Below are 26457 nucleotides of genomic sequence, written 5' to 3'. Positions count from 1 at the left end.
CGCTGGTCGGACGGATGGTATAAAAGGGGCAGCGCGGCGGAAGTGAGCCCAGAGCGCCCGGTAGGGCTGGTGGCTGCGGAGGGTTGTGTCTTCCTTTCTGCCTTTATTTAGGCAAATAGCTGGAACGCGTTATGCGGGGGCTCCCGCGAGACATCACGGCTGGTTCTCAGCCAGAAGGGCGCTCGCCTGCCTTCCTTCTAGGGTCCTCTGGGTGAAACCGCCACGCCCAACTGGTGCGGAGTTGTCTCCCTTTTTCCACCTGGTCGTCGGAGCGTAGCTTGGCCCTAAGCCTTCAGATGCAAGCGGTTCCCCCTAGGCGGCTGTCCGTCTCCTCCCTCCCGCCGAGGCCCCCCTCTGCCTTCACGTTTGATCCATATCCCAGACTGACCACCACCCCTTTGCTCCAGCGATCGCTGTGCTCTCATGTACCCTCGACACCCAGGTGGGAGGCTGGGCCAGGAGATCTGGGCAACGAAGGAGCCGGGGTCAAGCCACAAAGGGCTGATCTGACAATGGACAGCCCATCTTGGCCTGGTTGAATATTATTCCCCAGAATCCCAGCCTGCTGCGAGCACCTCACTGAGCCTTTCTCCAGCCCCACAGGCTCCTGCAAGCCCGTTCCGGGAGGCTGGCAGAAGAGACAAGCTGCTCTTGGCAGGAACACCCTGTCCCTGCCAGGGAAACAGCCGTGCCCAGCAAGCACTATGGGGCAAGGCACAGTAGGGCACTTCCTCCTCCTGAGTCCTGGAGCAGGCAGGGAGAGGTGGCGGTTCAGAGAGCATTTAGGGGTTCATATGACCTCCCCACCCCCTCAGACCACCAGCAAAGCTTGAGACCTCAAGGGATGAAATTCCAGTAAGTGAACCCTAAGCCCCCAACCCCCATTTAACACAATACACCTTCCTCTTGGCATCTCAAGCTACTAAACTGTCAAGAAGGGCCAGCTGAGCCTGGATGTCTCCCCTCCCTCTCTTCCTGATCTGGCATTCTTTATCTTGAGCAAGTCAGCGCTGATGTGTGAGTCACGCTTTCTGAGTTGGGCAGTTTTCAGGACTGGGGGAAGAAGAAGCAGGTTGCCCGGAAAGAGCCTGGATTGTCAACAGGTGGCAGGAGGGAGGTTGAACTGCTGCTGAGATATAGACTTCCTCATATCAGCAAAGCTTTATTCCAACCACTGCTCCAGTTAATATTAACCTCACAAGCCCCATTACACCTTGCAAAGCGCCCGGTGCTCCCCAGGCCACAGAGGTAATTTTTCAGTGCTTCTGCTATGTGCAGAAAGCTCTTCTTTACTAGCACCGATGATGATGACGTTACCTGGTTTGAATAATGAAATGTCTGCAAGAAAACAAGCAGGCTCAGAGAGCACCAAGGACCTTGTCCTTCTCACAGAATACCTACACCTGGGGGTTCAAGGAAGAGTGTCCCAAATACTCTCTTTAGGGGAAAATACATTTAAACATAATGTGGTTGCAAAGAAAATGCAGAAGGAAAAAATATTGAGTGCAGAAAGACTAGGGGAACGCAAACACACCAGCTCAAACCTATTTCCAAACAAATATTTGGGCAGGGTGATCAGCTGACACTGGGCACTCCTGTCAATCTGTGGGGCTGCAGTGACTAAAGTTGGAAGACCAGGAGGATAAAGAGAGGCTGGGATTAGCAACCCCCCCCCCCCATCTCAAGGTAGAGGACTAAAAGTCACCCGGCTGGCCAACACAAGGGCTCCGAGATTAAGGCCTGGGATTTGCCTACCACATGTGAGTGATTAAAAAAACAAAAATCCAGTCAGCACTCTTCTCTGAAGCATTTTGTTAACCATATGTTTTAAAGCATGTCATTTCACTTCTCAAAATCAAACTATTGGATTATGCATTTCTGTTTACAATAAAATCAACTCCTCGATCAAAGCTTTGCACCACCATTTGGGATGTCGACGATGGCAGGTGCTCCGGTCGGTTCTGCCCTTGAAGGACCCTGTTTTTTCCCCCTTTGTTGTGCTCAGCAAGAGAGAATCTGTCCTTCCCTCGGCACTTGGAAAGAACCCTGGTGAGTCCTGTCCTGCAAAGGCAGCCCTCCCCCGCTTGAGGCTTTTGCCACAGACGGCAGGCTGGGGAGAGCCATTATGCTTCAGGGGGGGCACAGCCCAGGGCCTCTGGGCCCCCGACCCAGGAGCAGTGCACCAGAATGGACCAGTTCATGAAGGATGCCAGCGCCAGGCCCCATCCCTGGGGCGGGGGGCGCAGGATGCTGTCCCCAAGGCTACCGCACACAAACGTATTTGTTCCACCAGTCTCTGGAGAGGGCCCAGATGCAGCTGGGGGGGGCCCTCTGCCCCTTGGGGCCCTCACCAGCCCGCAGCCCCAACACGATAGCGGTGTCAAAGACTTCCTTCAGATTCTGTTGGGTGAGGGCCGAGCACTCCACGTAGCCAGCCATGCCCAGCTTCCTGGCCAGAGAGCGGCCGGCTGTAGGAGGCACCGGCTTCTCCTGGCGCTGGGAGAGGGCAATCAGCACCTTGACGTCCTGGCGCAGGTCTGCCTGGGTCCCCACCAGCAGCACCGGGGTGGAAGGGCAGTGGCGACGCACCTCCGGATGCCACTTGTCCACAATGTTCCGGAAGGAGGTGGGAGCCACAACACTGAAGCAGAGCAAGCAGATGTCGGCCTTCGGGCAGCAGGCCTGCCACAAGGCGTCAAATCCCTCCTGCCAGCAGAGCGGGAAGGGCACAGTGTGAGGAGAGACTCCCTCCTAGAGCTGCCCCCACCCCCACCCAGGGCCCAGCCTTTGCAAACAGAGGCTGCGGGCAAAGCGGACAGGAAGCCTGGCCAAAGTTCGGTTGGGATGCAACACCAGCATCACAGCTTGGACAGGAGGCCCTCAAAGCCGCCCCCACCCCACCCCCTGACCAGCCTCTTCGGCAGCAGAATTCCACCTGCTCATTGCATAAATGATGTCATAAACCCTCATAGGGATTGGGAGTGTGCAGAGTGTCCTGGGGGGTGAAAAGAAGGTGGAGGCCAGTGAAGCCCCCCCCCCATTTCTCCGGAGTGGGGCTCTGGGGACCCCGGTGTATCCCAGGCGGGAGGGAAGCCGAGTGGGGCCCAAAGAGAGCAGGACTCTCCATTGGGGATCCCGGCCGGGGGAGGCTCTCCCGCGACTGAGCGCCGCTCGCTTCCAAAGGACTCCGAGGAGATCCACTTTTGCGAGACGCCTCGAGCCCAAGGCCAGCGATTCCGGCCGCAAAAACAACGCCGCGCGCGGTGGGTTGAATTCCCGGCCGGAGGGCCGCCCGTCCCGCTTGCCAGGCGCCGCCTTCCGGGGCTCCAGACAAGCCCTTACCTGCCCGGCCGTGTCGCACAGCTGGAGACGGATGGGGGCGTCGTCCACCTGGACCACAGCTGGGGAAACACAACATGCGCTCCGGTTAGCCGGCAGACCGAGGGCTCCGCGGGTTAGAAGCGGGGAAGGGGGGGGGGGGGCGACCCGCCGACCTCCTGTCCGGGCCTCCCGCGGGGGAATTTGCACCCGCCCCCGCTCCCCGTCAGCCTGCGCACGCGGCGCCGGCCTAGGGCCGCGCCCTCCCCGTGGCGGTCGGTACCGGAGAAGCGGTCGAGGGCCGTGGGCACGTAGCGCGTGGGAAAGCCGTTGGTGCTGTAGCTGAGCGCCAGGCTGGTCTTGCCCACCGCGCCGTCGCCCAGCAACACGCACTCCAAGGCCCGCAGCGGCCGCCGTCGGCGGGCTCGGGGACGGTGGGGAGGCACCGGCGGCAGCTGCATGGGCGACCCGTCGGAGCGCGGCGGCGGCGACTGCGGCGCTGGGCGGCAGCTGGAAGGCGAGAAGCCTCCTTTGCCTGGCCACGCCCGCTGGCTGCGGGGCGCGGATCTCCGGCACCTGCACCCTGGACCCGCCGGCCTTGAGCGCGCGCCCTCGGCAGCCCGAGGGAGGGGAGCCCGGCCCGGCCGCGCCTTCCAGCAGGGAGCGCCGCGCACCGGGCGGGGACTCCAGGAGGTCCCGGCGAATCCCGAGCGGCGGCTTCTTCCCCTCCACGCTGCAAGAACTGGGCTCCGCAACCTCCCCGAGGACCGCCAGGCAGCGCAGTCCCGGGCAAAGGGGCTCGGCCTCACTGCCCTCCTGCCCGGGAAGATTTCGAGCTTCCGCCAACTCCATCCCGAAGGGGGCTTTCTGCCCAGCAGGGGCGACTCTGGCGAGGTCCCCCAGGAGGAAGGGCAGGGGAGGGGCAAGGGGGGAGGGTCCTCCCTGGCTGGGAGCACTCTGCTCATGCTCAGAGGACCTTCTCAGTGGTCGCTGAAGGAGATCCCACTGGTTTCTCTGTCCCTTTCTGGCTAGACTTTTTTTATTCTGAGGTTGTTGGGGGGGGGTGTTCCTGCTTTTCAGGCCTAGCAGGAAGACCCCTCTTCTTGGGGCTGGGTCTCCCTGCAGGAAACCCCCAGGCCCCCCCCGGATGGTCAGCTGCTTGCTGTGCTCTGGCAGCCTCCCGTCTGTTCCTCGGCAGATTCCCCCATCGCCCCCCCCCCCCCAGCATGTCCTGCCCCGCCCCACCCCGCAGGATCCTGCAAAACCCGTTTGGCAAGCAACCGCTCCAGTCCTGGGCAGGGATCCGAAAGGAAGAAGCAGAGCTGCCAATCCTTGGTCTTGGGATCAAAGAGCCCGGCCTGCCCTCCTGCCCAGATCTCCTGGCAGGTGCTGGAGGCAGGCGGAGCATGGCTGACTCTGGGCAACAGGAACCCCAGGGCCAACAGGCAACCCATCTCACAAGCTGCCCTTCTGCTTGGCCAGCGAAGCTGGAAAGAGCTGAGCTATTCCTACTTGGGGGGTCAGGGAGGGGCCCGAGCCTTACGGCCTTTTCTGCACTGGAGGACCACGAGGGACAGAGCAGATTTGCCTTTGACAGGAGGGGAGCCAAAAGTGGCATCCATTTGAGGAAGCCGCATCTTCCTGAACTCCTGAGCTGCATACAGTCCCAGCCCCAGAAATCTGAATAGCCCCAACCCCGGCTGCCTTTTCCAACGTTCTGGAGCCCCGGCCGTTCCCCAGGAGCCGGAGCCTCCAAGGCTGCTGCAACTTCAGGTGCTGCTCTTCATCCCTACGGGCAATTGAGGACAAAGACTTGCTCTCAAGCAGAACTGGCTCCCCTTCCTGCAGGCCGCGGGATTAAGCCCCTCCCATCAAGGTTTTGCAAGACTTTCATAGCTCTTGGTCACGAAGCCCCCCCCCCGCCCCCCCTTCTGAGTCCAAACCTTTGTCCACCAGGATTCCAAACTTGCAGCCAAGTGTTGAATACCTTCCTCTGGCAGTTTTGCAGCAGCATAAAACCCCCTCTGGAAAGACTATTGATGCTCCCTCCCAAAGATTGGCCATGTACTCCGTCTCTCGGGCTGGGGGGTGAAATTCTACGCCCCTCAGGCAGGGTTCGCAATTTGGGAGTCCTCCTGGACCCACAGCTGACCTTAGAACATCATCTGTCGGCTGTGACCAGGGGGGCATTTGCCCAGGTTCGCCTGGTGCACCAATTGCGACCCTACCTGGACAGGGAGGCCCTTCGAATAGTCACTCACGCCCTTGTGACCTCAAGACTGGACTACTGTAATGCGCTCTACATGGGGCTGCCCTTGAAGAGCATTCGGAGACTTCAGCTCGTCCAGAATGCAGCCGCGCGAGCGATTGTTACACCCACGTTACACCTATCCTCCGCCAGCTGCACTGGCTGCCTATTGGGCTCCGGACACGCTTCAAGGTGCTAGTCGTTACTTATAAAGCCCTGCATGGTATTGGACCTGGGTACTTGAGAGACCGTCTGCTGCCAATCACCTCCAATAGACCGATCAGATCCCACAGACTAGGCCTCCTCCGAATTCCATCCGCCGGCCAGTGTCGACTGGCAATTCCCCGGGGGAGGGCCTTCTCTGTGGCTGCTCCGGCCCTCTGGAACCATCTCCCCATTGAGATCCAGACCCTCACCACCCTTCTGGCTTTCCGCAAAGCCACTAAGACCTGGTTGTTCCGGCAGGCCTGGGGCTGATGAATTTCCAGCCCCATTTGAATTGGTGCGACTGTTGCTGTGTTTTAATTTGTCTGTCTTCTGTTTTCCTGTTTGTATCCCCCCTTCCCCTTTGTTAGCCGCCCTGAGTCTCTTGGGAATAGGGCGGCATACAAATTGAATAAACATCAACACCCACCTGTGCTCTCAATCAAAAGCAAACGGCAGCGGCTCTTTTACGAACCGCAGTGCCAGGCCAAGCTGGGTGCTGCTCCCCTCCCCCACTGGGCAAGCCTCTGGTCAATAAGATCCAAAGCCAAGAGAAGAAAGGAACACAGGTTTATTGGCGAAAGGAAAAGCTCCAGGTGCGATGTCTGGCCGTCAGACTCTGGGTACAAAGCTTTTGCCAAGAATCGGCTTCTCCCTTTCAGACGCCACACACCCAGCGGGCAGACAGACAGACAGACCCCCCTGCCTTCCACGCAGCTGCAGCTTCTCTCTCTCTCACTCATCCATGCAGACACACGCACGCACACACGCACTTACCTGCCCAGGAGGCAACATTAGAGAAACAACATAGACAATTTTACAGGCAAAAACTAGAATAAAAGGGCAACAGTTCAGGAAATGCCCCCGCCTCAGGACGGGGCCTCACTTCTTGGCAAAGGAGATCTTCATAGCGTTGTTCTGGGTGATCTTGAACCCCTGGAGGGCATCACGGGCGGCACCAGCCTGCACTTCGTTATCGAATTCAACGAAGGCAATGTCATGGCGCCCGGGCACCAATCGCACCTCCTTGAAGCCGGGGAACCTGCAGCAAAGCAAAGCGGGCAGCTCAGAGCTGAATCTGCAAGACTGGCAACTTGGGAGAGGAGGGGGCCGCAGAGTCCCTCCTCTCTGAGGGGGGTTCAAGAGGCCGTCAGTCCAAAAAGGATTCTTGCATTAGGAAGAGGCTCTCGCGGGCATCAGCATAGGAAAGGCTGGTGCGCGCAGAGCGTGGAGGGAAGTCCAACCTCCGTCCAGCCCTTCGCTGCCAGCCCTGCCCGGTCCCTCCCCCAAAGAGCAGAACTTACTGGTTGAAGAGCATGGACAGCATCAACTCGTTCGTCTCCTCAGGGAGGTTGGTGAGGAACAGGATGTGGTTAGGCGGATTCTCTGAGAGCTGCAGGGGAAAGAAACATCCCACCGTTCCGATTGCTGAAGGCCCTCAGACCCCACCCCAAGGGGTTCCTACCCAATTAACCAGCCCCAACCAAGCCGGCCATGGATCACTCACCTGCGCTGTGGCCATCTGTCCTGGCAGCATCTGTTGTGGGGGCATCGCCCCTGGGGGCATGGAGCCCGGTGCCATGCCAGGTGGCGGCATCATGCCTGGAGGTGGCATGTAAGGGGGCTGCCCTGGCATGTGGTGCATCACACAGGGGCCCTGGTTCATGGGAGGCATGCCCTGAGGAGAAAGCCAGGGGTGCAGGGAAGTTCATGCTAGGCCTCAGCAAAGCCAGCCCTGGGGCCCACCCTTCCAAAAGGCACAGAGACCCCCAACTCTTACGGCTCCCATTCGGAAGCCAGCATAAAGCTCCCCAAAAGCCCTGAATCACAAGACCAGGCCGGGGGAGGGGAAATTTCACGCTTCAGAGTCTGCTTGCATTAAGGGGGGGAAAACACCCACAATCCCCCTACACTCTGCCAGGCTCTGGGCTTCGTCTTGGATAGGGAAAGCGTCCTGAAGGAAAGCAGAGGTTTCCCCAGAACCAGCTGGCCCCAAAGTGCCCAGAGGCAGGCACTCACCGGCACGGTGCCCTGGACAGAAGGGGCAACCGGGGCAGCTGCTCCTGGCATCTGCTTCTTAACTGCTTGCACCTCCTGGCCTTTGGGCTTTCGCTTCTCTCTCTTGCGGTCCCTCTCCACAAAAGTGCCCTTCATCTTGGCTATGATGTCGGAATCTGCCTTGGCATACTGGATCCTCTGGGTATGGAGAAGCAGCACTGAGTTACCCGCCGCCTGGCCAGCCAACTCCCCCGTGGCAGAAAAGGCCCGGCCACACGGGAGTGCACAGGCAATGAGATCTCCTTTCCCAGGAGAGCCACCTGCCTTCCCCCTCCCCAAAACCAAAAACGGCGGTTACTCACCATGGGCTTGTCGTAAAAAGGGAACCCTTGCATGGAGCGTAAGGCATTGGTGGAGCTGCAAATCTCTTTGAAAATGACGAAGGCCTGGCCTCTCATTTTCAGGTTGCGGGACACCAGAATGTCAAGGATCTGCCCAAACTGGGAAAAAATGGCGTACAGGGACTTCTTGAGCTCTGGAGAAAAAGGAACACTTTTAACTTTTGCTCTGTGTTGCACAGCCGTATCTCCTGCAGTCAAAACACAAGTTGGTTACTGTGTTCTTAAGACACCTCAACTTTGGGGAAGTTCTTGTCCTTCCATAAATACTAGGGAGAAAATAAGCAACATTTGTACACAAAGTACAGGTGCTGCGATATACGCTCATCCCCCCCCAAGTATGCTGTTCATTTCCAGAATCTTTGATCCCAAAATAGGCTGTCAATAAGGAAACTGCAGCCCTCCTTAAGGCAAAAGGCCCACCTGTGAAGACACCCCCAACTCACCGTCTTTCTTGATTTTCTCGTTGAGGTTGTTGATGTAGATGGTGTGGTTGGACCGGGACTCTGGGACAGCCATGGCAACGGCAAAGCTGAGGCTGGCAGGGAATGGAAAGATTCAACCAAGCGAAGCAATTAATTTTTACGTTAAGAGACAAAACTGTAAAACAAGAGAAAGAGCTCAATTACGGGGAAGTTATTATTTTGTTATTATTTATTAAATTTTGTATGCCGCCCACCTCTCAAAAGAGACTCAGTTGAATCGGAACACTCAGCCAGCCCCAAGGAAACGGCCACCCGCTCCCCAACGCTCCACAGAACGGAACGGGAGGAGCCTGTGGGTCCCGGTTACCAAGACCGCGTAGGTGAGAGCGGAAAGGAGGCCATTCGGTAAAGCATGAAGTGGACGGGAGGGGCAGGGCGGAATGCAAGGAAAGCGCCTTCCTCCAAACGGATCTAATGCCGCTCGAGCCTTCCTCCTCCTCCTCCTCCTCCTCCTCGGGCACCAAACGTTGTCACGTATTGCGTAGAATGTGCCCGGCATCCACTTTCCTTCCAAGAAACCGCGACCGCCGCTTCCCCTTCCCTCCGCCTTTCCCTTCCGATTCCGTTCGAGCGGCGACGGCTGCTGCCCCGGGTGCTCGAGCTCCCCCCCCCCCGTCCCCGAGGAGCCAAGGAGGCGGGGGGGGGCTCGGTAAAACGAAGAGCCCAGTCCGCGCCGCCGCCCTCGACGGTAGGATCCGGCCAGCGCCTGGCCCCCACCGACACCCCACCCGCGGATGGCGCCCCACTCGCCCGATTCCTCACCGATCCTGCGCAGGCCGCGTCAGCTCGCTCAAAAGCGCTCCCGCCGATCCGTCCTCGCGTCCTCCACTATTGGATGGCCGTTAGCCAATCACCGCTGGGAGATGACGACTTCCTCCTGCCTCGCTAACGTCCAATGGCCAGAGTGCCTTACCTTTACTCCCGCCCCAGTTGGGGTTGGGTTAGGAAGCCCTCTTCCGGGATGTAGCCCGCCCATCATCCCAGCCGCAATGTTCGATTGGTTGGTCAATCAAGTCGGGCCAAGATCGGCGCGTCACAAGATGGGAAATCCTCACTGACGCGAATGGATGACGCAATCCGAGTACCGCCTAACTAACCAATGGCGATTCGGCCGAAGGCTCCGTGACCCTTGACCCGCTGGGTTTGCGGCGTCATGGCGGAGGTCATGCGGAGTTTGGCAGCGGAAAGCCCACCCCCGCCGCCGCCGCCGCCGCTGCCCCCGCCGCCGGCGCCGCCCCCACCGCGGGGCTCCGCATTGCTCCTGGCGACGGCGCAGCAGGCGGGCGGCGTCGGGGACCGCGGCGGGGTGAGGGAGCTCCTGCGGCGGCAGAAGGCCCGGTAGGGAGCCCGTCGCTCGTGCGCTGGGCGGCGCCCTTCAGCCCGCTGCTTGGGGGGACGGCGAGGGCTGGTGCTCGGCAGGGGCTCTGAGGCTGCCTCCCCGCTGCTGTTGCAGGTTCAGCCGGGATCTGACGTGGCTGCTGTTCCTCCGGCCCGTCCCTTCCCTCATCCAGGAGGGCCCGCAGTGAGTATCGCCCGGAGAAGCTGGTGGGGCCTGGCCCGGCCCTTTCCTGTATTATTAGTCCCTCCGGCTGAAGATGAAAGGATGCCGGGCTTTGTGCAGCCGAGAGCCTTCGGTTTTCTTTCTCCTGCAGGTGTGGCTTGGTGGCCCTTTGGATGGCCGGCGCTCACCTCGGCCTGTCTTCGGAGGTTCCTCTGGAGAGAATTCGGCAGGTGGCTTTGGAGAGAGGCTACACGGCACAAGGAGAAATGTTCTCAGGTCAGTAGCTGAGAAAGACAAACAGGCGCCCCGCAAACCTCTCCGCTCTAGAGGGAAGGCGGCAGCGGGCGAACCGCTGGTTCAGCTGCTCCTTTGGATCCGGTTACGCTGGGCGCCAGTTGGGTCGGGGGCTCCTTTGTAATGGCCCCATCATTCCATTTGTCACCCCCTCAGCTGCTGACATGGCCAAGCTGGCCGAGGAGGTCTTCCCCTGTGAAACAGAGCTGCTCTCTGGAGGCCTGCAAGGACAGAACCATGACAGGATTCTTCAACATCTCAGGGCTGGCTTCCCTGTGCTGATACCGTATCCTTCTCTAGGGAAGCGTTTCCATTTCCTTCAAGGCTTCTCTGAAGCTGCTTATTGAGAAAGCTGAGACGTTCAGCGGGCCTCTTGCCAGAGGGAGAAAGAGCCTTTTCAGCCAAGTCAGCCGGTACCACTGGGGAGCTTCCTCTTGAGCCAAAGTCTCCCTTAATGCCTACCGCAGCTACGACGAGGACTACAACCACGAGCCCTGCCTCCGGAAGGGCTACAAGGCTCACTGGGCTGTTGCCTCTGGTATGCTCTGCTGGCTGGTTGTTAACCGTCCACAAGGGGGTGCTGTTGCCACACTGGAATTGTGGGGTGGGGTTCATCTGGGGGTGTCCCAGAGAAGAGATCTGTGCTTTGCTTTGGGGGAGAAACAGGGAAGAGCGGCATGGCCCGCCCATGTCCCTGGATGGGGATTCTGGGAATCGTGGTCACAGCACAACTGACGGATGACCAGGTTTTTGGGGGGCGGGGGTTCAGATCCTAAGGCATCTCTGTTGTGGAAGGGAGGTGGGTTGGAAAGGACATAGGGACAGGGTTAGATTTCAGCATCAGCACTGGCCTGTGTGGACAGCAGTAAAGACAGCCCCCTCTTCCCCCGTTCTATTGAAGGCCCAGAAACCTCTTTCCCACCCCCATATCTCATTCCTTTCCCAGGAGCCCTGCTTGGTCTGAAGAGTAACTTCCACCTGCCTGCCTGCCAGGAAGACGAAGACATCCCGGGGCTCTTCCACGCCAGCCACACGGCTTCTGCCATCCCTTTGGAGGCCGTTGCCGAGACCTACTTGCTGTCAAAGCATGGCAAGAGCTGCCGCTACCAGCTGTGGAGCTATGCTCAGATACAGGAGAGCAACGGCCAGCTGACGGGCTTCAGTCCCCAGCGGGCAGCCGACGGGAAGGTGTACATTGTGCCCGCAGGGGGCGTGCGAGAGGGACTGTGTGGACAAGCGGTGCTGCTGCGGCCAAAGGCATGAGGGCGCTCCGGTGGCATCAAGTTGGCACCAGCTTTGCAGAAGCACCATTGGGCTGTTAAAGGGTCTTAGACAAACGCATGGGAACTGCTGACATTTAGCAATGCCTTGAGACAGGGACATTAGGAGGCGAGAAAAAGAGGTGTCCGCCCTTCATGCAAAGCTCCAGGACGCCCGAACAAGGTTGGGGAGAGACAAGCTTATATTTGGAGCTCACTTATGCCAACCAACCTGGCATTAGAACTTTGTGTTTCAAGAGAAGGAAGAATGGAGGAAAGGCTTTAGCTTAAATGTCCTCTTTTTGCCTTTAGAAATTAGAATAGCTTACTGTTCTGATTATAAATGAAACCAACTTTGAAACAAAGCAGGGGGGAATAGAAATGCCGGTGTGAAAGTCAAGTGACGGCCTGCCTTTTCACCCTGTGCTGGTGTTAATAAAGAGTGCGGCTCTCTGTGACACTTTGGGCCTTGGACTGTGTGATATTCAGAGCCTCGCTGGTTGCTTTTCCCTCCCTCTTAGCCGTCAGAACTCCCTCACTCTTTACAGCCAGCCCACAAACTTTACCTTAAAATGCCTGGCTTTTAAAACAGTCTCCCCTTCCTCGTTCTGTGCCAAGTGACTGTAAGAAATGGCTTGTTTTGGATGCTTTGAAGTTCCCACCTCCGAGGAGCCAGCAAGGCAAAGGTCATTTTGAATTTGAGATGCTCTTTCCAGATTTTTCTTGGAATTGGGGTCCCTAACCTGTGGGCCACGGGCCACTACCAGGAAGTGGCCTAATCAGTACCTGTCTGCATGAGGGCCAGCCAGTCTGCATGCATTTGTGCTCGCTCACAGCCCCACTTGAGTGAGCGTCACTACATCACGAGCATTTACAGCCCCACTTGCGTGAGCATCGTCTCAAACACCCCAGGCGCTCAACCCATGCATGTGCCCCCCCCCCAAAAAAATCACCCCCTCTTTCTCACCTCCCCCCCCTCATTCCAGGCTGCCAACCCAGAAAGGTTGGGGAACTCTGGCCTAGAATGCCAGCCGTGGATCGTTTGAACGTATTTATTTAATCAGCCCTGCAAGCCTCCCCAATCAGGCTTGCCATTCTAGGTGTTCTTTTGATTGGTTAATGAAGGGGAACCAATAAAGAAGAGCCTTCCTAGCGATCCCCCTTTGTATTCCTAGTGCAGAGACAGGCTATGTCTCACGGTTGAAAGGAAGGTCAAAAGGAACCATTTTCATCATGATGTTTCTATACACATTTACATCCAGCGCGTGACATGGAAGTTCTTCGGCTGAGCTGTTTTTTCCAAGCATGGAAACATGCCCAAGAGGGCTTTGCACCCATCTTGATTGATGGGTGTTTGAGAAGTGCCCCCTCCTCTTTTAAGAAGAAATGTCAGCATTGGTACTCTTAACTCTCTTCCTTCCGCTCGTTCAAAAGTTGTAGCTTTGCTGCCTTCTCAAAGCGCCAGGGTATCCTCTGTACATTGGGGTTGCGGCTTCCAAGAGACAGGCCAGGACCCCAACTCTGTCCTGGGGGCCTCTGACCACCTGCGCTCCCATAAAGATTGACTGCTGGGCATTCGGAATGCTGCTGCCAGGTTCTCCCGGTAGCTGCAGTCCCAGCCTAGACACTCCTGGGGTCTCTTCTCTGGCTGAAACTAAGTCAGAGTCACTGGGACTAAGCTGGCAATATGTTGCTCCTCTGGTTACGTCGGGCCTGTGTCCGTGGTGCTGTCTGGTTTTCCCAGCATGCTCTGCATGATTGCCATGAGATTTTCCAAGCCCCACAGGTATCCGTCTTCACGGTTGCCTTCCACCCAGGGCAGCCGGTGGGTCAGGGTCTGTTTGTCAGGCAGCGGCACCGTCTTGCCAAAGTCAATCATCCAGACTCTGGCAAGGCCCGTTTTGTCATGCGCAAAAAGGAGGGAGCTGCCTACCACCTGGAAATGGAGAGAGGGGACTCAGCAAGGGCCACGGAGGTGCCAGATGCCCACCTGAAGATGCCTGAAAATGTATCTTGCTTAGCAGAGTTGCTCCCAGGCATCTAAAGAGGGTTCACTGAACCAGCCAAAGTATCAAGCTAGAAGGATGCCACTTGTTAATCCTGTGCCAACCTAGCCAGAAGAGGCATCCAGGTAATGGGGCAAGGCTGCCCTCCTGGGAGGTTCTCCCCAAACAAAGGCAAAAACGCACCTCGTGTGCCTCGAAGAACTTGGACTGATCCAGCGCCGCCCTCACCTCCTGCAGCTGGTCCAGGTAGCTGCTCTGTGGAGAAAGGAGAGACCTTTGGGAATGAAGCAACCGCAAGCTGAGCTGGGGATCCTTCCCACCGACCCCCTGTCCAGGGAAGAGGCCCATAGCTCAGAGCTTCACATGCCGGAGCAACAAAGCGGCTGAATCTTCAACCCCCGTGAGAGGCTCTGCTGCTGGGACTGCCGGGCCATCAAAGCTCTCACCAGAGCAATGGAGCAGTTCTGCAGCAGATCCCCAGGCAGAGCGGAAGGACTGAGGAAATGTTGGCAATAGCAATAGCAATAGCAGTAGACTTATATACCGCTTCATAGGCCTTTCAGGCCTCTCTAAGCGGTTTACAGAGTCAGCATATTGCCCCCAACAATCTGGGTCCTCATTTTACCCACCTCGGAAGGATGGAAGGCTGAGTCAACCCTGAGCCGGTGAGATTTGAACAGCCGAACTGCTGATCTAGCAGTAGCCTGCAGTGCTGCATTTAACCACTGCGCCACCTTGGCCCTCCCACGGGGGCTCTCGGAGTTGGAAGCACCCCAAGTCCCACCTTCCCCTGGGCAGAACGTGGATCCTCACCAGGAGGCGTTTGTCCTTGTCCAGGAAGTCCCAAAAGGCCTCCACGACCTGCTCAGGTTTCCGGGTCCTCTTAAAGCTGGTGCTGCAGGTGCCACTGGCCCTCTGGGGATGCGGGGGGGGGGGGGGGAGGAAGAGACTAGTCAGCCTTTTCCTAGATCAGAAAGCAGACTCCAGAGGAAGAGCAGGAGGAAGCTCTGTGGAGACGGCTCTAGGAGCAGAATCTTGCTGGTCTGCATGGGAGGGGGGTTCCTCTCCACTGCTTATGCTCTGGGGGGAGCCAGCCTGGGCACAGGACCAGAGGTGTTATTCGGCAGGTTCTGACCAGTTCTGGAGAACCGGTAGCGGAAATTCTGAGTAGTTCGGGGAACCAGTAAATACCACCTCTAGCTGCCCCCCCCCCAATCTCTTCTCTGCCTCTGGAGTCCCAGCTGATGGGGAGGAAATGGAGATTTTGCAGCATCCTTCGCCTGCCACCCCCACCAAGCCATGCACAAAGAACCGGTAGTAAAAAAAATGGAATCCCACCACTGCACAAGGCATGCTTGGTTCCGGCAGGGATCCCTTCGAGTCTCTCCTCAAGCAGAGTGTCCGATGGGGCAGAAGGCATCTTGGGCAAGGGGAAAGCCCCTCCCCAGCCATGAACTGGGCTTCCCTGGCAACCAAGCGGGAGGCAGCCAGGCCTTGGCGCTTTGGAGCGTTTGATCTTCCCAATGAGGAGTCCCGGCTCACCTTGATGCCCTCGATGCGGAACCCGAGGGAGCTGGTGGAGCTGAGCGATTCCCTCCATTGCATGTAGCGGGGCTTCAGCACGCCACGCTGGGCGTGCTCCTCTGGGGTGGGAGCGGAAGGGTCCACTGCCATCATCTTGTCATACATGTCGTGGCGCAGGCAGGGCTGCTGCCTCGCCTTCTCCAGCTCCTCCTCCAGGTACGTCCTGCACAGGTGGGGAGAAGACAGAGGCCTTGGAGGCTTTTGGGGGGCAAAGCTCTGCGGAAGATGCAAGGAGGCTGCCCCACATACACACACACACACATACACACCCCAAGGGTCTCTGCAGCCGAGTCCAGTCCCCCACCAGGGAGCAAAGGAAGGCTCACCTGACGCCCATTTTGCAGTCCATGATGGAAGGGTTCTCGAAGCCGGAAAGCAGGTCCTCCATCTGGATATAGGGCTCCCCATCGTGCTCCACCATCCCATAATATGCTGGGACGAAAGGCTGCAACGCATCGCCCCCCAGGCGCTCCAGGCACTGCTGCTCGTTGGAGCAGTGTCTCTTCAAGACGTGGCCCAAATCCCCGGCCTTGAAGTTACCTAAAGGGGAGGGGGAGGGGGGATGGAGGAAAGCCTTGGCGGGAGTCCCGCGGGGGCCTCGTCCCCTACAGAAGGCGCCCACCCGGCCTCCTCCCAGGGCAAGGGGCGCTCTTTACCTGCATGGCCAGCGAGCTGAACCCAGGGGTAGTGCTTCCGGAAGGAGACCACGCAGGGCGACCACTGCACCAGGCTCCTCAGCTTCTCCCAGGGCTTGTTCTGCAGGCAAAGCGGAGGGAGCAGGGTGAGGGGGGGGGGCTGCCCCACACTCAGAGAAATGGGGCTTTTTAAGGGAGAGAGAAGAAGCCTCTCGCTCACGTCTGAGAGCTTGATGGAGGAGACCCCAAAGGTCAGGCGGCCCCTTGGAAGCATCTGATACAGAACAGCCATGCTGCAGGGGGGGGCCTCCTGTCCCACCTGAGCCGGTCTCTCGAAAGAACAAGGTGGCAGGAGAGGCCGAGCCTGACAGGGGCCAGAAGGGAAAATGGACTGGAAAGGCTTGGAGCTCATTGGCTGAAGAGCCCACCTCACAGGGTTGTCATAATACAAAACGGGACCGCCATATTTCCTTCCTATGATTCTTCAAGCAAAAGCAGCACGTAGGATATGGAAATAACATATTAGTTTCTCCAATGAGTTCCAATGTCCATAACGCACAATTGTTACTGTCTTTAATTGCCTCCCTCCGTTTCCTTCTGAGATCCTTTCAAAGACGTGGAATGAAGACCCAAAGACAGAAGGGGCCCGAGAGCAATAGCAATAGCCGAGAGCAGGCCCTCTCAGGGGAACTGGAGCCACCAAGAGCACCCAAATCCAGTCCTGGCCCCCTCTACATCCCCACAGCATCCCCAAGTAAAGCCGGGCCCAGCAGAGGGTAAGATCCTGCTTGGCAGAGCTTAGAGAAGGTGGAGAGGGATGCCAGACGAATGGGAGGGAGGGAGGATTGTCAAAATAAACCACAAAGATGGTGCTCTTCCTGTATCACAGGGGGCAAATGCCCTCCACGGAGGAGGCCCTTGGTCTACAACATCAGGACAGGGAGGGGGCCAGGCAGGAGGACCCTTTGCCTGGCCACGTCCCCATTGGCACCGGCTGACAAAATCCATTCCCTCAGCTGAAAAAGCCACCAGCTCCCAAACCACAATGGAGGGCAGGAAGCGGCTGGTGCAATAGCCCCACGGCCTCCTCGGGGCTTCTGGGTGGGGCTGGGCTGGGCTTGCAAAAGAGCCACAGGGGGGGAAGATCACCGTTGATCTACACCGGCCTTCAAAGCAGCTTGAACTGAAGAAGCTCCTCGGATGGGAAGTGAAACATCTTCAAGCAGAAAGAAAGTCCAGTTGTGTTTTGAAAAAGCACCTTTGGGAGAACCAGGACCTGGATGAGGGGGGGTCTCTTTGTCTTGCCTCCCCCTCTCTCAGGGTCCTTCACAGGACCAAATTCAGCACCACTGCCTTGGCCGGAATGCATCCAGATCTTCTGGAGAGGATCCCCCAAATACTCTTTTGTCCGAAGACCCCCCCGACAACCGAGGCATCTTGGCTTACAGAAATAACCCCCTTTTGCTCCCCTTCAGCCTTTGGGATCTTTGTAAGGGTTTCCATTCGGGGGGCTAAGCCACACTTTAAGCTTCATAGAAAGCACTCAGCCCTTTTTGTAGTTCAAATGCCCACAGAAAGGGGCTTCTGGCCATTCTGGGTCTGCCAGAAAGCTCCCCCCCCACTTCTGCTTCCCACCCTTTGCAAGAGCCTGGATGGGCACATGCCCAAAAAGACAGCCGGAGCTCCGGGTCCAGTTCAGTCCTCCAGCTGGCATGAATCAGGCGCGCACGGCTCCACGGCCAGAAGCACCTGAATCAGCTGGAAATGAAGCCGTTGAACCTGGAGCAGCGGAAGCGGCTAGTCAGGTGCCTCACAGGTAGAAAAAATGTGCTCTGTATGTTCCAGGAAACAAAGGAAGGCAGGTGGTTAGAGCAGATTTCCCCCCCCCCGAGTCAAAGGAGAACCAGAACTCGATGGGTATTTATTTGAAATAGAATTTTTAGCAGCCTTTGCCCCTCCCCCGCTTCCTCTTCTCCTCTCAAGGTAGATCAGGTGACCTGGGCTCCCGTGCACAACTTCCCACCTGCCTCTGAGTCTCCGGGAAAACACCTGACGGAAAGTGCGGCCCCACCCTTGGGAGAGGAAAGACATCTACCGTCTACCTGGCTGGGAATCCTGGACGTCCCCAAAGTCAGCCCCCCATTTGGGGAGGAGGATTGAAAAAGCCTCTGATCCATCAAGAATGCCCTGGGCCTTTCCTGGGAGGACCAGAGGGGCCAGGAAGAGACGGGGTCCCTTTCATCACCCCAAAAGAAGGGCAGGAGGCAAGCACCTTTCCCTCTCCTGCCGAGTCCAGCCGGGGGCTCATGGAAACCAAGCTTTTAAAAAGCCAGAAAATGTGGCTGAACTGATGAGAAATCGCAGAAGATCCAGGATTCAGAACAAGCAGCCCGTTGATTGAGTCGCTCAGCTTTTGTAAAGCTGGAAATACTTTGCTGCGCTGAGTCCGTGGGGCCAGCTGTTGCTCTGTGGGGTAGGAGTACACGAAGGGAAAGGGGGCACAGGGGGGGGGGCTGTGAAACAAGGGAAAGACCACCCTTGACTTGTGGCTGGCAGATGGGAGACTTCTTTCTGCTTTGAGCCTGTGCCGCCCTTAGATCTGGTTCGACCTGTGATCCCTCCAGATGGGAGATCAAGGTCCATCAAGATAGCACCTCACGATGGGGAAATCTCCTCCTCCTGGGGCAGCAGGATTCCCCGGCTGGCGGCTCCACTTGCTAGGAGTTGATCACCGAGGCCTTGAAAGGAGGATCACACTGCCAGGACACCCACAGGTGGGGCTGGGCAGGAAGCATCCCAGAGGCAAGCTTCTTCCATGTTGCCACGGCTACCAAAGAAACCCTGTGCCCGAGGGATGCAGAATCCAGCTGTGGCCGTGAAAGGGAGCCTCAGTAGCAACATCGTTCCCAACTTTGTTGTTGTTCTGGTGCCTGCAACATTTGGCACATGTGACTCCACACCCTGCAAGCTGCATTGGCTCTCAGTGGGAGTCCGCGAGGCAGTTCAAGGTGCTGCCTGTTGCGGTCACCTCCTTTACTCCCAGGTGGTTTCTGCCATCGGAGGGGCCGGAGAGGCCTGTTGCCGGTTCCATGGGGCCTGCTCACCGGAGCATCTCCCTCCGAGGAGGAGGAGGATCCGGTTGGAGCTCCCCTTGCTGCCCTCTGGAAGGCCTCGGTGGCTGGTGCTGCTGGGCCCAAGTGTGTGCAGAAGCCTCGGCTCCTCCAAGGCCTTTGCTGAGTCTTCAGCTGCTACTGCGCTGTCTTTAAAATGGTTTTAGTAATTGTACTTTGTTTGGAATTCGCCCCCTCCCCAGAGTCTCCGAGTGATCTGGGCAGCCCCACAAGCGGAATGCAGGAATAATAAAGCCCGAATCACAGCTGAATCCCTGCCCACCCCTCGGGAGCCCCGGGGGAGAGCCGCTCCCCTCCAGGGCAGCCCAGGTCCTTCTCCACCCAACCAGCAGCTTCCGAGGCTGCTTGCACCCGGTGGCCCGGCCGTCCTAACCCCGAGCCAAAGCAGCTGAGCCCCAATGCCCGGAAGGGGACCCGGCGCTGGCCCACTTCCCACCGGGCACCGGGGTCCAGCTCGGGGTCCCCGGCCGGAGCCTCTCTGACCAAGGCAGCTCGGCTGCGGGGCGCCGATCCTTCGGGGGAACCTCTCAGCGTCCCGCCCACCGCCCCGCTATCTCCCCGGGGCGGCCGCCCTCCCCTCGCCCCTCCCGGGCTCTTGCCCGCCCAAGCGGCCAGGCCGGCCCAAGCCTCGCCCCGCGGCGGAGCATCCCCCCCCCGACGGTGCCCCGCTGCCCCGCCTCACCTGCGCGTCCCCGCGCTCGTCCCCTCCGGAGGGCGCTTCTCCCGCGGCGGTCTCCAGGCGCATCGCCCTCCCGCTCCGGCTGCCGGCGAGTGGCCGCCGCGGGGCGCTGGGCGTCGTCCGGCCGCAGGAGGGTCGCCCGGTGGCCGCGTGGGGACTGGCGGAGGTGAGGCTGCCCCGGGGACGCAGAGGCTGCCGGCTCAGGCGGGGCGGGGCTTCGGAAGGGGCGGGGCGCCTGCGGATGCCCGGAGTCAGCTGCGGAGAGCGCAGAGCCCGTCCGGAGAGTCCGGGCCCCCCGCTCCCCTCCCTCCTGCCTCGGCCATCCGGAGGGCGCCTTCCCGAACGGCCCCCGCCGCGCCCCCCGCCGCCCCCGCCTCGGCCCAGCGTGAACCGCCGGTGCCGCCGGGAGAAAAGGCCCGTTTCATCCTGGCTGATGGGCTCACACTCTGGAGCCCCCGACCCATCCGTTGGCGGAGCCTTGGAAAGGGGCCTGGGGGCTTCTACCCTGCAACTCAGCCGGCCCAGGTCCTGGCCAAAGCGCCCCCTCGCCCCCTTTGGGGTTCAAGAGAGAAGTGGGGAGGGGGGCTTCGGGAGGCCTCTTCCGGTGGGTGGACTTGCACCCCAGAGCTCCGAGTTTGGGCCTGCCCCAGCCCCCCCCCCGATCCTGCCCCGGGGTCTCCTCTCTGGGACCTTTGGCCGTGCCCCCTTTCACAAGTGGTGCAGAGTCATCCAGGGTGACTCACAGCACATCTTGCCCACCTTGCGTCATCATCATTCACGCTGCCTGGGTGGCTCTTCTGGGGTCAGGGGGGGGTTGTGCTACGCCCCCCCCCCACTCTGACATATTTGTCAGCAAATGTCGCATCGCCGTCGGCAGCAGCTCTTCCTCGCGTGACTCAGGCGGAAGAGGGCTGGGAAAGAGGCCTGAGCGAGTCATGCTTCTTCCCCGGCAGAAAACATGCAAATGTTCCCTGAATCTCTTGCGGTTCCTCCAGGAAACATGTAGCACAATTAGTCAGAGACGCTCTGGGACCCCCGTCCACGACTCCCTCGTCCCACAGAGCGAACAACCCCCAGTTATTCATTTCATTGGTCAAATTAATTGGCCACACATCTTACTGCAGGGTAAGTTATGGCACTGGAAGTCTGGCACGTTCTTTAAAATTTATTTTTGTTACATAATAAACAATTTTTTGTGAACAGAGAGTTGTCGGAATTCCCCCTTTAACATTCCCACCAAAAGACATAATTCATTTTACATTATATTTCCATTATTTCCAATTTTAGCCATATTACTTTTCTTCTATTTTCCAATTTCTAGTTTTTAACAAGTACAAACAATATTTTTTTCTTTTTCTTTAAAAATAAACAATGTATCATTTCTTTTCCATCCTTTTTCTATTAACAATATGAACTTTCAAGTTTCAAATTTCAAGTTCTATACAATCAACATAATTATTTAAAAGCTTTAAAGTTCTTAACCAGGGCCGAAGCCACACGCAGGGCCAGCGTACGCCCGGGCCACCGCCTCCCGGCCTCGCCCAGCGCGACTCTCCCGGGGCGCGGGGGGGGGGGGGCGACTCAGCCGTCGGCCGACCAGCGCTAGGACCGCGCGGCAGCCTGCCGTCGGGCGCCCGGCAGGAAGGGCGGGCCTGGCCGCGGCCGGAAGTGGCGCACGGGAGGCAGGCACTTCCGGGCGGAAGCCAGGCGCGGGGCGATGTGGTGGCGGGGCAGCGCGGCGGGGCGACCGGGGGGCGCGGCGGGGCGGGCGTTGTTCCGCGGCGGCGCTCCTTTCCTCCTCCGGCCGCGCGGACTCCCTCCCGCTCGGGCGGCGCTGCACCGGTCGGCGGGGCTGCGCGGGCTGAGCGCGGAGGAGGTGCGCAGAGCCCGCGAGGCCCGGAGGCGGAAGAGCGCGGGGGCGGCCCAGGCCAGGTCCCAGGTGAGACCCTCCCCAGGCTGGGCGGGGCGGCTGCCGGCGGGGCCCGGTCCAGGCGGCGCCTGACTTGCTTTCTCCGCAGCTGAGCGAGCGCGCCCGGGAGAGGAAGGTGCCCGTCACGCGCGTCGGGCGTTTGGCCGCCGTGGGAGGTGAGCCGGGGGGGAGGGGGCGCCGTGGGGGGGAGGGGGCTTCTCCCTTTGGGGCGACCTCCGTGGCGGCCGCGCTGCTCGCCCGCTGAAGGCCCTGCACCCTCCTCTCCCCGCAGGGCTGGCCGTGGGGCTGGGCTTCGGGGCCTTGGTTGAAGCCGTGCGGAATTCCCTCCGGGGGCACCGAAGCACCTCCGGTAAGAGCTGCCGCCTGACTGAGCCTGGGGCTTTGGGGGGGAAGGGCCCACCCTGTTGAGTTCGGCTCCGCAGCGCTTCCCTCCCCGCAGAGAGCAGCGTCTCGGAAGCCAACGCCGAGCGGATTGTCCACACTCTGTGCAGGATGCGAGGGGCGGCTCTCAAGATCGGCCAGATGTTAAGCATCCAAGGTGGGGCTGGGGCAGATGCCTCCCATATGAGGTGGGGGGGTGGCTCCATATTTAGCCTTTTGCCGTCTGTTACGTGACAGGTGGGCTTTATGGGGACCCTCCGTTCTCCCCACAGACAGCTACTTCCTCAGCCCCCAGCTGCAACAGGTCTTTGAGCGAGTCCGGCAGAGTGCAGATTTCATGCCACCCTCGCAGATGATGGTGTGTTGCTGATGTGGAGTCTGAGGGTGGGTGGGGGTGTGTCAGCTTTTAACCCTTGGAAAGTTCCAAGTGATGGGGCAGGACGGAGGGCAGTGGCAGCTAGACTCTGCAGAGGAGGGGTCTGCCTGGGCAGCCATCAATGCAGCTGTTTGCTGGCTGGCTGACCTTCAACTCCCACCCACCCCCAAAACACCCCCCGCTCTGTGCGATCCTCCCCTTCCAGGGGGTGCTGTCCGAAGAACTGGGCACGGACTGGCGTGAGCAAGTGGCCTCCTTCGACGAAATGCCTTTTGCTGCTGCCTCTGTGGGGCAGGTGCACCTGGGAGTGCTGAAGGACGGGATGGAGGTGGCAATGAAGATCCAGGTAAGGGCCATGGAAGGAGCCCAGGAGGGGAAGAGGTGGTAACCATTGCGGGGCGCCCTGCCCCACTTCTAACACCTCCTCCTCCAACCCTCCTTCTTACAGTACCCTGGAATTGCCCAGAGCATCCGGAGTGACATGGACAACCTCCTGTCGGTACTCAGGATGAGCACGATGTTCCCAGCAGGTAAAGGGGAAAGATAAAGCTTGGGATGCGTTTCTCGGGCTTCTGACGGGCACGAGAGTTGGGTCTTGGGGCGAGGATCAACTCCCAGAAGATCAGCTGTTGCCCTGCCCACATCCGTGTCCCTAAAAATGTGGCTGCTGGGCTGGCAGCCTCGTGCCCCTGCGAGGAAGGCACTCGCCACCTGTGAGGAACCCTGGGGAAGGGCAGAAGGTGAAGCTGGGCACTCCTCCGCTCTTCCTTCGCCAGGCCTTTTTGCAGACAGTACCCTGCGGGTCCTGCAGGAGGAGCTGGAGAGGGAGTGCGACTACGAGCGGGAAGCCAGCAGCACCAAGAGGTTCAGGTAGGCCGTGGCTGGGTGGGAGCCCTTGGGCCGACGGCCTAACGACACCCAGTTCACGGCCGACTCCTGTGTGGGGCTTCCCCGCTAAGCTCTCCCTGCTGGCCTCTTGGGCCTCGGAGGCTCATTGCCCAGGGGGGGGGGGGGGGGGGCTCTGGCAGGGGTCCCAGCAGGGTCTCTTTTGCCAGGCAGCTTCTGGAAGGCGACCCTTTCTTTGAGGTGCCGGAGGTGGTGGACGAGCTCTCCACCAAGAGAGTGCTGTCTATGGAGCTGGTGGGGGGAATCCCGCTGGACCAGTGCCAGGAATTGGACCAGGAGGCTCGCAACGAGGTGAGGGTTGCTGGGCAGGATCCTCGTCAGAGCGGCAAAGTCTCCCCTCGGGGACCCTCTTGCCCATGATAACACCCCCCCCCCCCGCTGCCTCTCCTCCCCCCCCCCCCAGATCTGCTCCCAGATCCTCCGCCTTTGCCTCCGGGAGCTCTTCGAATTCCGGTTCATGCAGACGGACCCAAACTGGGCGAACTTCTTCTACGACGCTGAGAGGCACAAGGTGGGCCTTCCCTCGATTCCAGCCGGGCCCAGGGGGGAGCCCTTCTGTGGGGGGAGGGCTGTTGTTGCCGTGACCCTCAGCATCGCCTTCCTTGCAGGTCACCCTGCTGGACTTCGGAGCTAGCCGGGATTTTCGTAAGGAGTTCACTGACCACTACATTGAGGCAAGTCCCGAGTTTCTGCCCAGGCCGTGCAGGCAATTGTGGCAGGACCCCTCACCCACACTGGTTCCCACCCTGGTGGGCCGGCTCGCCCCATTGGCACGCTTGGTGCAGGAGGGGGCCCACGGGAGGAAGGAGGCGAGCAGGGAGGGCCTGAAGGCTGTTCTCCGTGCCCAGGTGGTGAGAGCCGCTGCTGATGGCGACAGAGAGAAAGTGCTTCAGAAGTCAAAGGACCTGGGATTCCTGACGGGATTTGAAAGCCAGGCAAGTTCGGTAGCAGGGAGGAACGGGAGGCCTGGCTTTACAAGGGTCTTTGGGGGGCTGGAAGGGTAGCCGTTGCACCCCCTCCATGAGCCCGAGGAGCTCGCTTGCCTGCCTCGGCCCTTGGGGAAGGCGCGGAGGCTGCCCGGCTGACCGCAGCTGCCCCCCCCCCCCTCTCGCCCCAGGTCTTTGAAGCGGCCCACGTGGATGCGGTGATGGAGCTGGGCAAGGCCTTCTCGGCCCCGGGGCCCTTTGACTTCCGCGCCCAGGACACCACCCGCTGCGTCCAGGACCTGATCCCTGTCATGCTGGAGCACCGCCTGTGCCCGCCCCCAGAGGAGAGCTACTCCCTGCACCGCAAGATGGCCGGGGCCTTCCTCCTATGTGCCCGTCTCGCTGCCACCGTGCCCTGCCGGGAGATGTTTGAAGAGGCCTACAGCCGGTACACGGGCCAGGAAGGTGCCGCCCATTCGGCAGAGGAGCAGGGGGAGGCCCCTTCCAGGCTGGGCTGAGGGTCTCCGCCACTTCCACGTGGTCCCGGCTGCCTTGGCCCTCAGGTGGCCCCCCGTGTCTGCAGCGCCTTCTGAGAGATCAGCTCCCTGTAAGGAGTGAAGAGGGCCGTCCTCCGTCCCCTCCCTGGGCCAGGAACCAGCCTTCCTCTCCCAGGAAACCCTGCTGCTTCGGGGCCGCAAGCAAAGCCTTCTCTGCTGCGTTTCTGTGGGAAGCACGGGGGGGGGGCTGTGGGTTGCCCCACAGGGGAAAGGACAACGGACTCCGGGGCTGCAGAGGGAAGAGAAAAGGGCCTTTTGTCACTGGGTGTCTTGTCCGGGTGTCGGTTGCGCAGCTCTGGGTAAACTGCTGCCCTCTAGATAGGCTGGGCTATCACTCCCATCTTCCCCAGCCAGCACGGACCACATTCTGGAAGAGCTCTGCAGGAGAGCAGAGTGTCCAGGCTGCCCTGCCGGAGGGGGTGATGGCTCCCGTGCAGGAGCATCAGCAGCAGGCTGACCAGCCCCCCCCCTCGCAATGGGGGGGGGGAGCCCCCTTGCCTTTGGTGTCATCCCTTCCCCTTCTGGCCGGTTTACCTCTCAAGAGCTTTTGTGGGGGCCACCTGACCTCTGGGTTTGTGGAAGGCTGGCCAGGAGCCAGAATAAAGACAACTGACTATCCCGGAGGCTGTAGATGAAATGGGGCTGAGCCACCCCAAGGCTCCTCCATGGGATGGGGGGGGCAGCCTTTCCGTGCCTTTATCCGTTTTTGGGCCCTTGGGTCTGAGTATCACGGGGAGCAGTGAGAAGGGAGGGGGGAGAAATCTCTGACACCCCTCCCCCCTTGGGGGGGGGAAGGCCCAGAGTGGCCCAGTTGCTGGTCAGGGGAAGATACCCACGGGGGGCCTGGGGAGGCGGCTGCTCTCGGCACGCAGGCCCTCAGCTGCTTCCCACCCCAAGAGAGGGAGCAGGGGCTGCTGGTTGAAGGGGCCTCTTGGCCTCCCTGCTCTGAACTTTGGGGAGCAACTGCCCCCTAGCAGGGGGCCCACAGCAACCTTCACTTCCTCCATGTCTTCCCCACCCAGTCAGCCCCAGACTCCCAGCGGGGAGCATCTGGCCGGATCCGCTGTCCGTGTGCCCAGTGCTTGGAGGCAGGGGCAGGGGGTGCTCTCAGAAGCAGGCCTGGAGAGAGGAAGGGCTTCTCCAGGGGCCCCTGGCAGGTGCTGCTGGGGCTCTGTACTCCTCAGTTCAGGCAGCCAGGTGCCCTTTGCCCCCTGGGGGCCCCAGCCTGGTGCACTTTGGGCCAGGAAGCTGCCTCTGCTGGGCCAGGAGCCGCTTGGGAGAGCCTGGCACAGAGGAAACGGATGCCCACTTTGGCTCCTGCCTGAGAAACGGATCTTCATTTGCCAAGTTTTGTAACCTTTAAAAAGTCCATTTCAGGACTCTATAAATACAGGAGAATTCAACCCGGTTCCTCTTCGGTTGTCAATTCAGCATGGCGTATGTTCCGCGCATAAGGCGACCCACGAGCGGCTGGAGGGCTCCGGTCTGCTTTCCTAGGTTGATCTCAGCGCTTTCCTCCGCCAGCCGGACATTGCTAGGCCATCACCGTGCTCATCCACCCACGTGCCCAGGGGAGGAGTGCCGAGGTTGTCGAAGGGAGGGCCGGGGGCGGTGCTGCTTTTTCCTTTGGCTTTCGGTACG

General features: G+C 59.6%; 5 protein-coding genes across 7 annotated transcripts; 2 read left to right on the top strand and 3 right to left on the bottom strand.

Annotated features, from left to right (window-relative positions):
* Nucleotides 1-1772: 1772 nt before the first annotated feature.
* LOC106541105 (rho-related GTP-binding protein RhoU) lies at nucleotides 1773-4268 on the bottom strand. Its single transcript, XM_014056443.2, has 3 exons — nucleotides 3602-4268; nucleotides 3343-3401; nucleotides 1773-2706 (listed from the first exon to the last, which is right to left on the bottom strand). Exons 1-3 carry the CDS (start codon nucleotides 3777-3779, stop codon nucleotides 2263-2265), a joined length of 681 nt encoding a protein of 226 aa, XP_013911918.2. The 5' UTR covers nucleotides 3780-4268; the 3' UTR covers nucleotides 1773-2262.
* Nucleotides 4269-6321: 2053 nt separating this feature from the next.
* Nucleotides 6322-9541, bottom strand: SNRPA (small nuclear ribonucleoprotein polypeptide A). Of its 2 annotated transcripts, none has more exons than XM_014056406.2 (7): nucleotides 9414-9541; nucleotides 8613-8766; nucleotides 8131-8303; nucleotides 7790-7966; nucleotides 7278-7448; nucleotides 7075-7163; nucleotides 6322-6812 (listed from the first exon to the last, which is right to left on the bottom strand). In XM_014056406.2, the coding sequence occupies exons 2-7, from the start codon at nucleotides 8683-8685 to the stop codon at nucleotides 6653-6655; spliced, it is 843 nt and encodes a 280-aa protein (XP_013911881.1). In that variant the 5' UTR covers nucleotides 8686-8766; nucleotides 9414-9541; the 3' UTR covers nucleotides 6322-6652. The 2 variants fall into 2 exon arrangements, with proteins under 2 accessions (XP_013911881.1, XP_087583739.1); XM_087727613.1 differs by having other exon boundaries at nucleotides 8613-8704; nucleotides 9414-9516.
* A 248-nt stretch (nucleotides 9542-9789) lies between these two features.
* ACTMAP (actin maturation protease) lies at nucleotides 9790-12165 on the top strand. 2 transcript variants are annotated; one of them, XM_087727612.1, is made up of 6 exons: nucleotides 9790-9989; nucleotides 10105-10173; nucleotides 10304-10428; nucleotides 10651-10732; nucleotides 10914-10984; nucleotides 11393-12165. In XM_087727612.1, the coding sequence occupies exons 1-6, from the start codon at nucleotides 9805-9807 to the stop codon at nucleotides 11707-11709; spliced, it is 849 nt and encodes a 282-aa protein (XP_087583738.1). In that variant the 5' UTR covers nucleotides 9790-9804; the 3' UTR covers nucleotides 11710-12165. The 2 variants fall into 2 exon arrangements, with proteins under 2 accessions (XP_087583738.1, XP_013911932.2); XM_014056457.2 differs by having other exon boundaries at nucleotides 10603-10732.
* Nucleotides 12166-13048: 883 nt separating this feature from the next.
* On the bottom strand, nucleotides 13049-19944 carry ITPKC (inositol-trisphosphate 3-kinase C). Its single transcript, XM_087727608.1, has 7 exons — nucleotides 19744-19944; nucleotides 15952-16051; nucleotides 15622-15835; nucleotides 15254-15458; nucleotides 14525-14626; nucleotides 13895-13966; nucleotides 13049-13641 (listed from the first exon to the last, which is right to left on the bottom strand). Exons 1-7 carry the CDS (start codon nucleotides 19804-19806, stop codon nucleotides 13408-13410), a joined length of 990 nt encoding a protein of 329 aa, XP_087583734.1. The 5' UTR covers nucleotides 19807-19944; the 3' UTR covers nucleotides 13049-13407.
* A 1513-nt stretch (nucleotides 19945-21457) lies between these two features.
* Nucleotides 21458-26224, top strand: COQ8B (coenzyme Q8B). Its single transcript, XM_087727593.1, has 13 exons — nucleotides 21458-21679; nucleotides 21759-21825; nucleotides 21942-22019; nucleotides 22110-22208; nucleotides 22324-22409; nucleotides 22633-22773; nucleotides 22876-22957; nucleotides 23204-23297; nucleotides 23483-23624; nucleotides 23737-23844; nucleotides 23942-24007; nucleotides 24182-24268; nucleotides 24451-26224. Exons 1-13 carry the CDS (start codon nucleotides 21458-21460, stop codon nucleotides 24775-24777), a joined length of 1599 nt encoding a protein of 532 aa, XP_087583719.1. The 3' UTR covers nucleotides 24778-26224.
* Nucleotides 26225-26457: the final 233 nt, after the last annotated feature.

The sequence above is a fragment of the Thamnophis sirtalis genome, unplaced genomic scaffold (genome assembly GCF_051295495.1).
Source record: "Thamnophis sirtalis isolate CommonGarterSnake01/CBP01778 unplaced genomic scaffold, rThaSir2_p1.2 scaffold_13, whole genome shotgun sequence".
NCBI classification, from domain to species: domain Eukaryota; kingdom Metazoa; phylum Chordata; class Lepidosauria; order Squamata; family Natricidae; genus Thamnophis; species Thamnophis sirtalis.
This window is presented reverse-complemented; position numbering and strand designations above follow the sequence as displayed.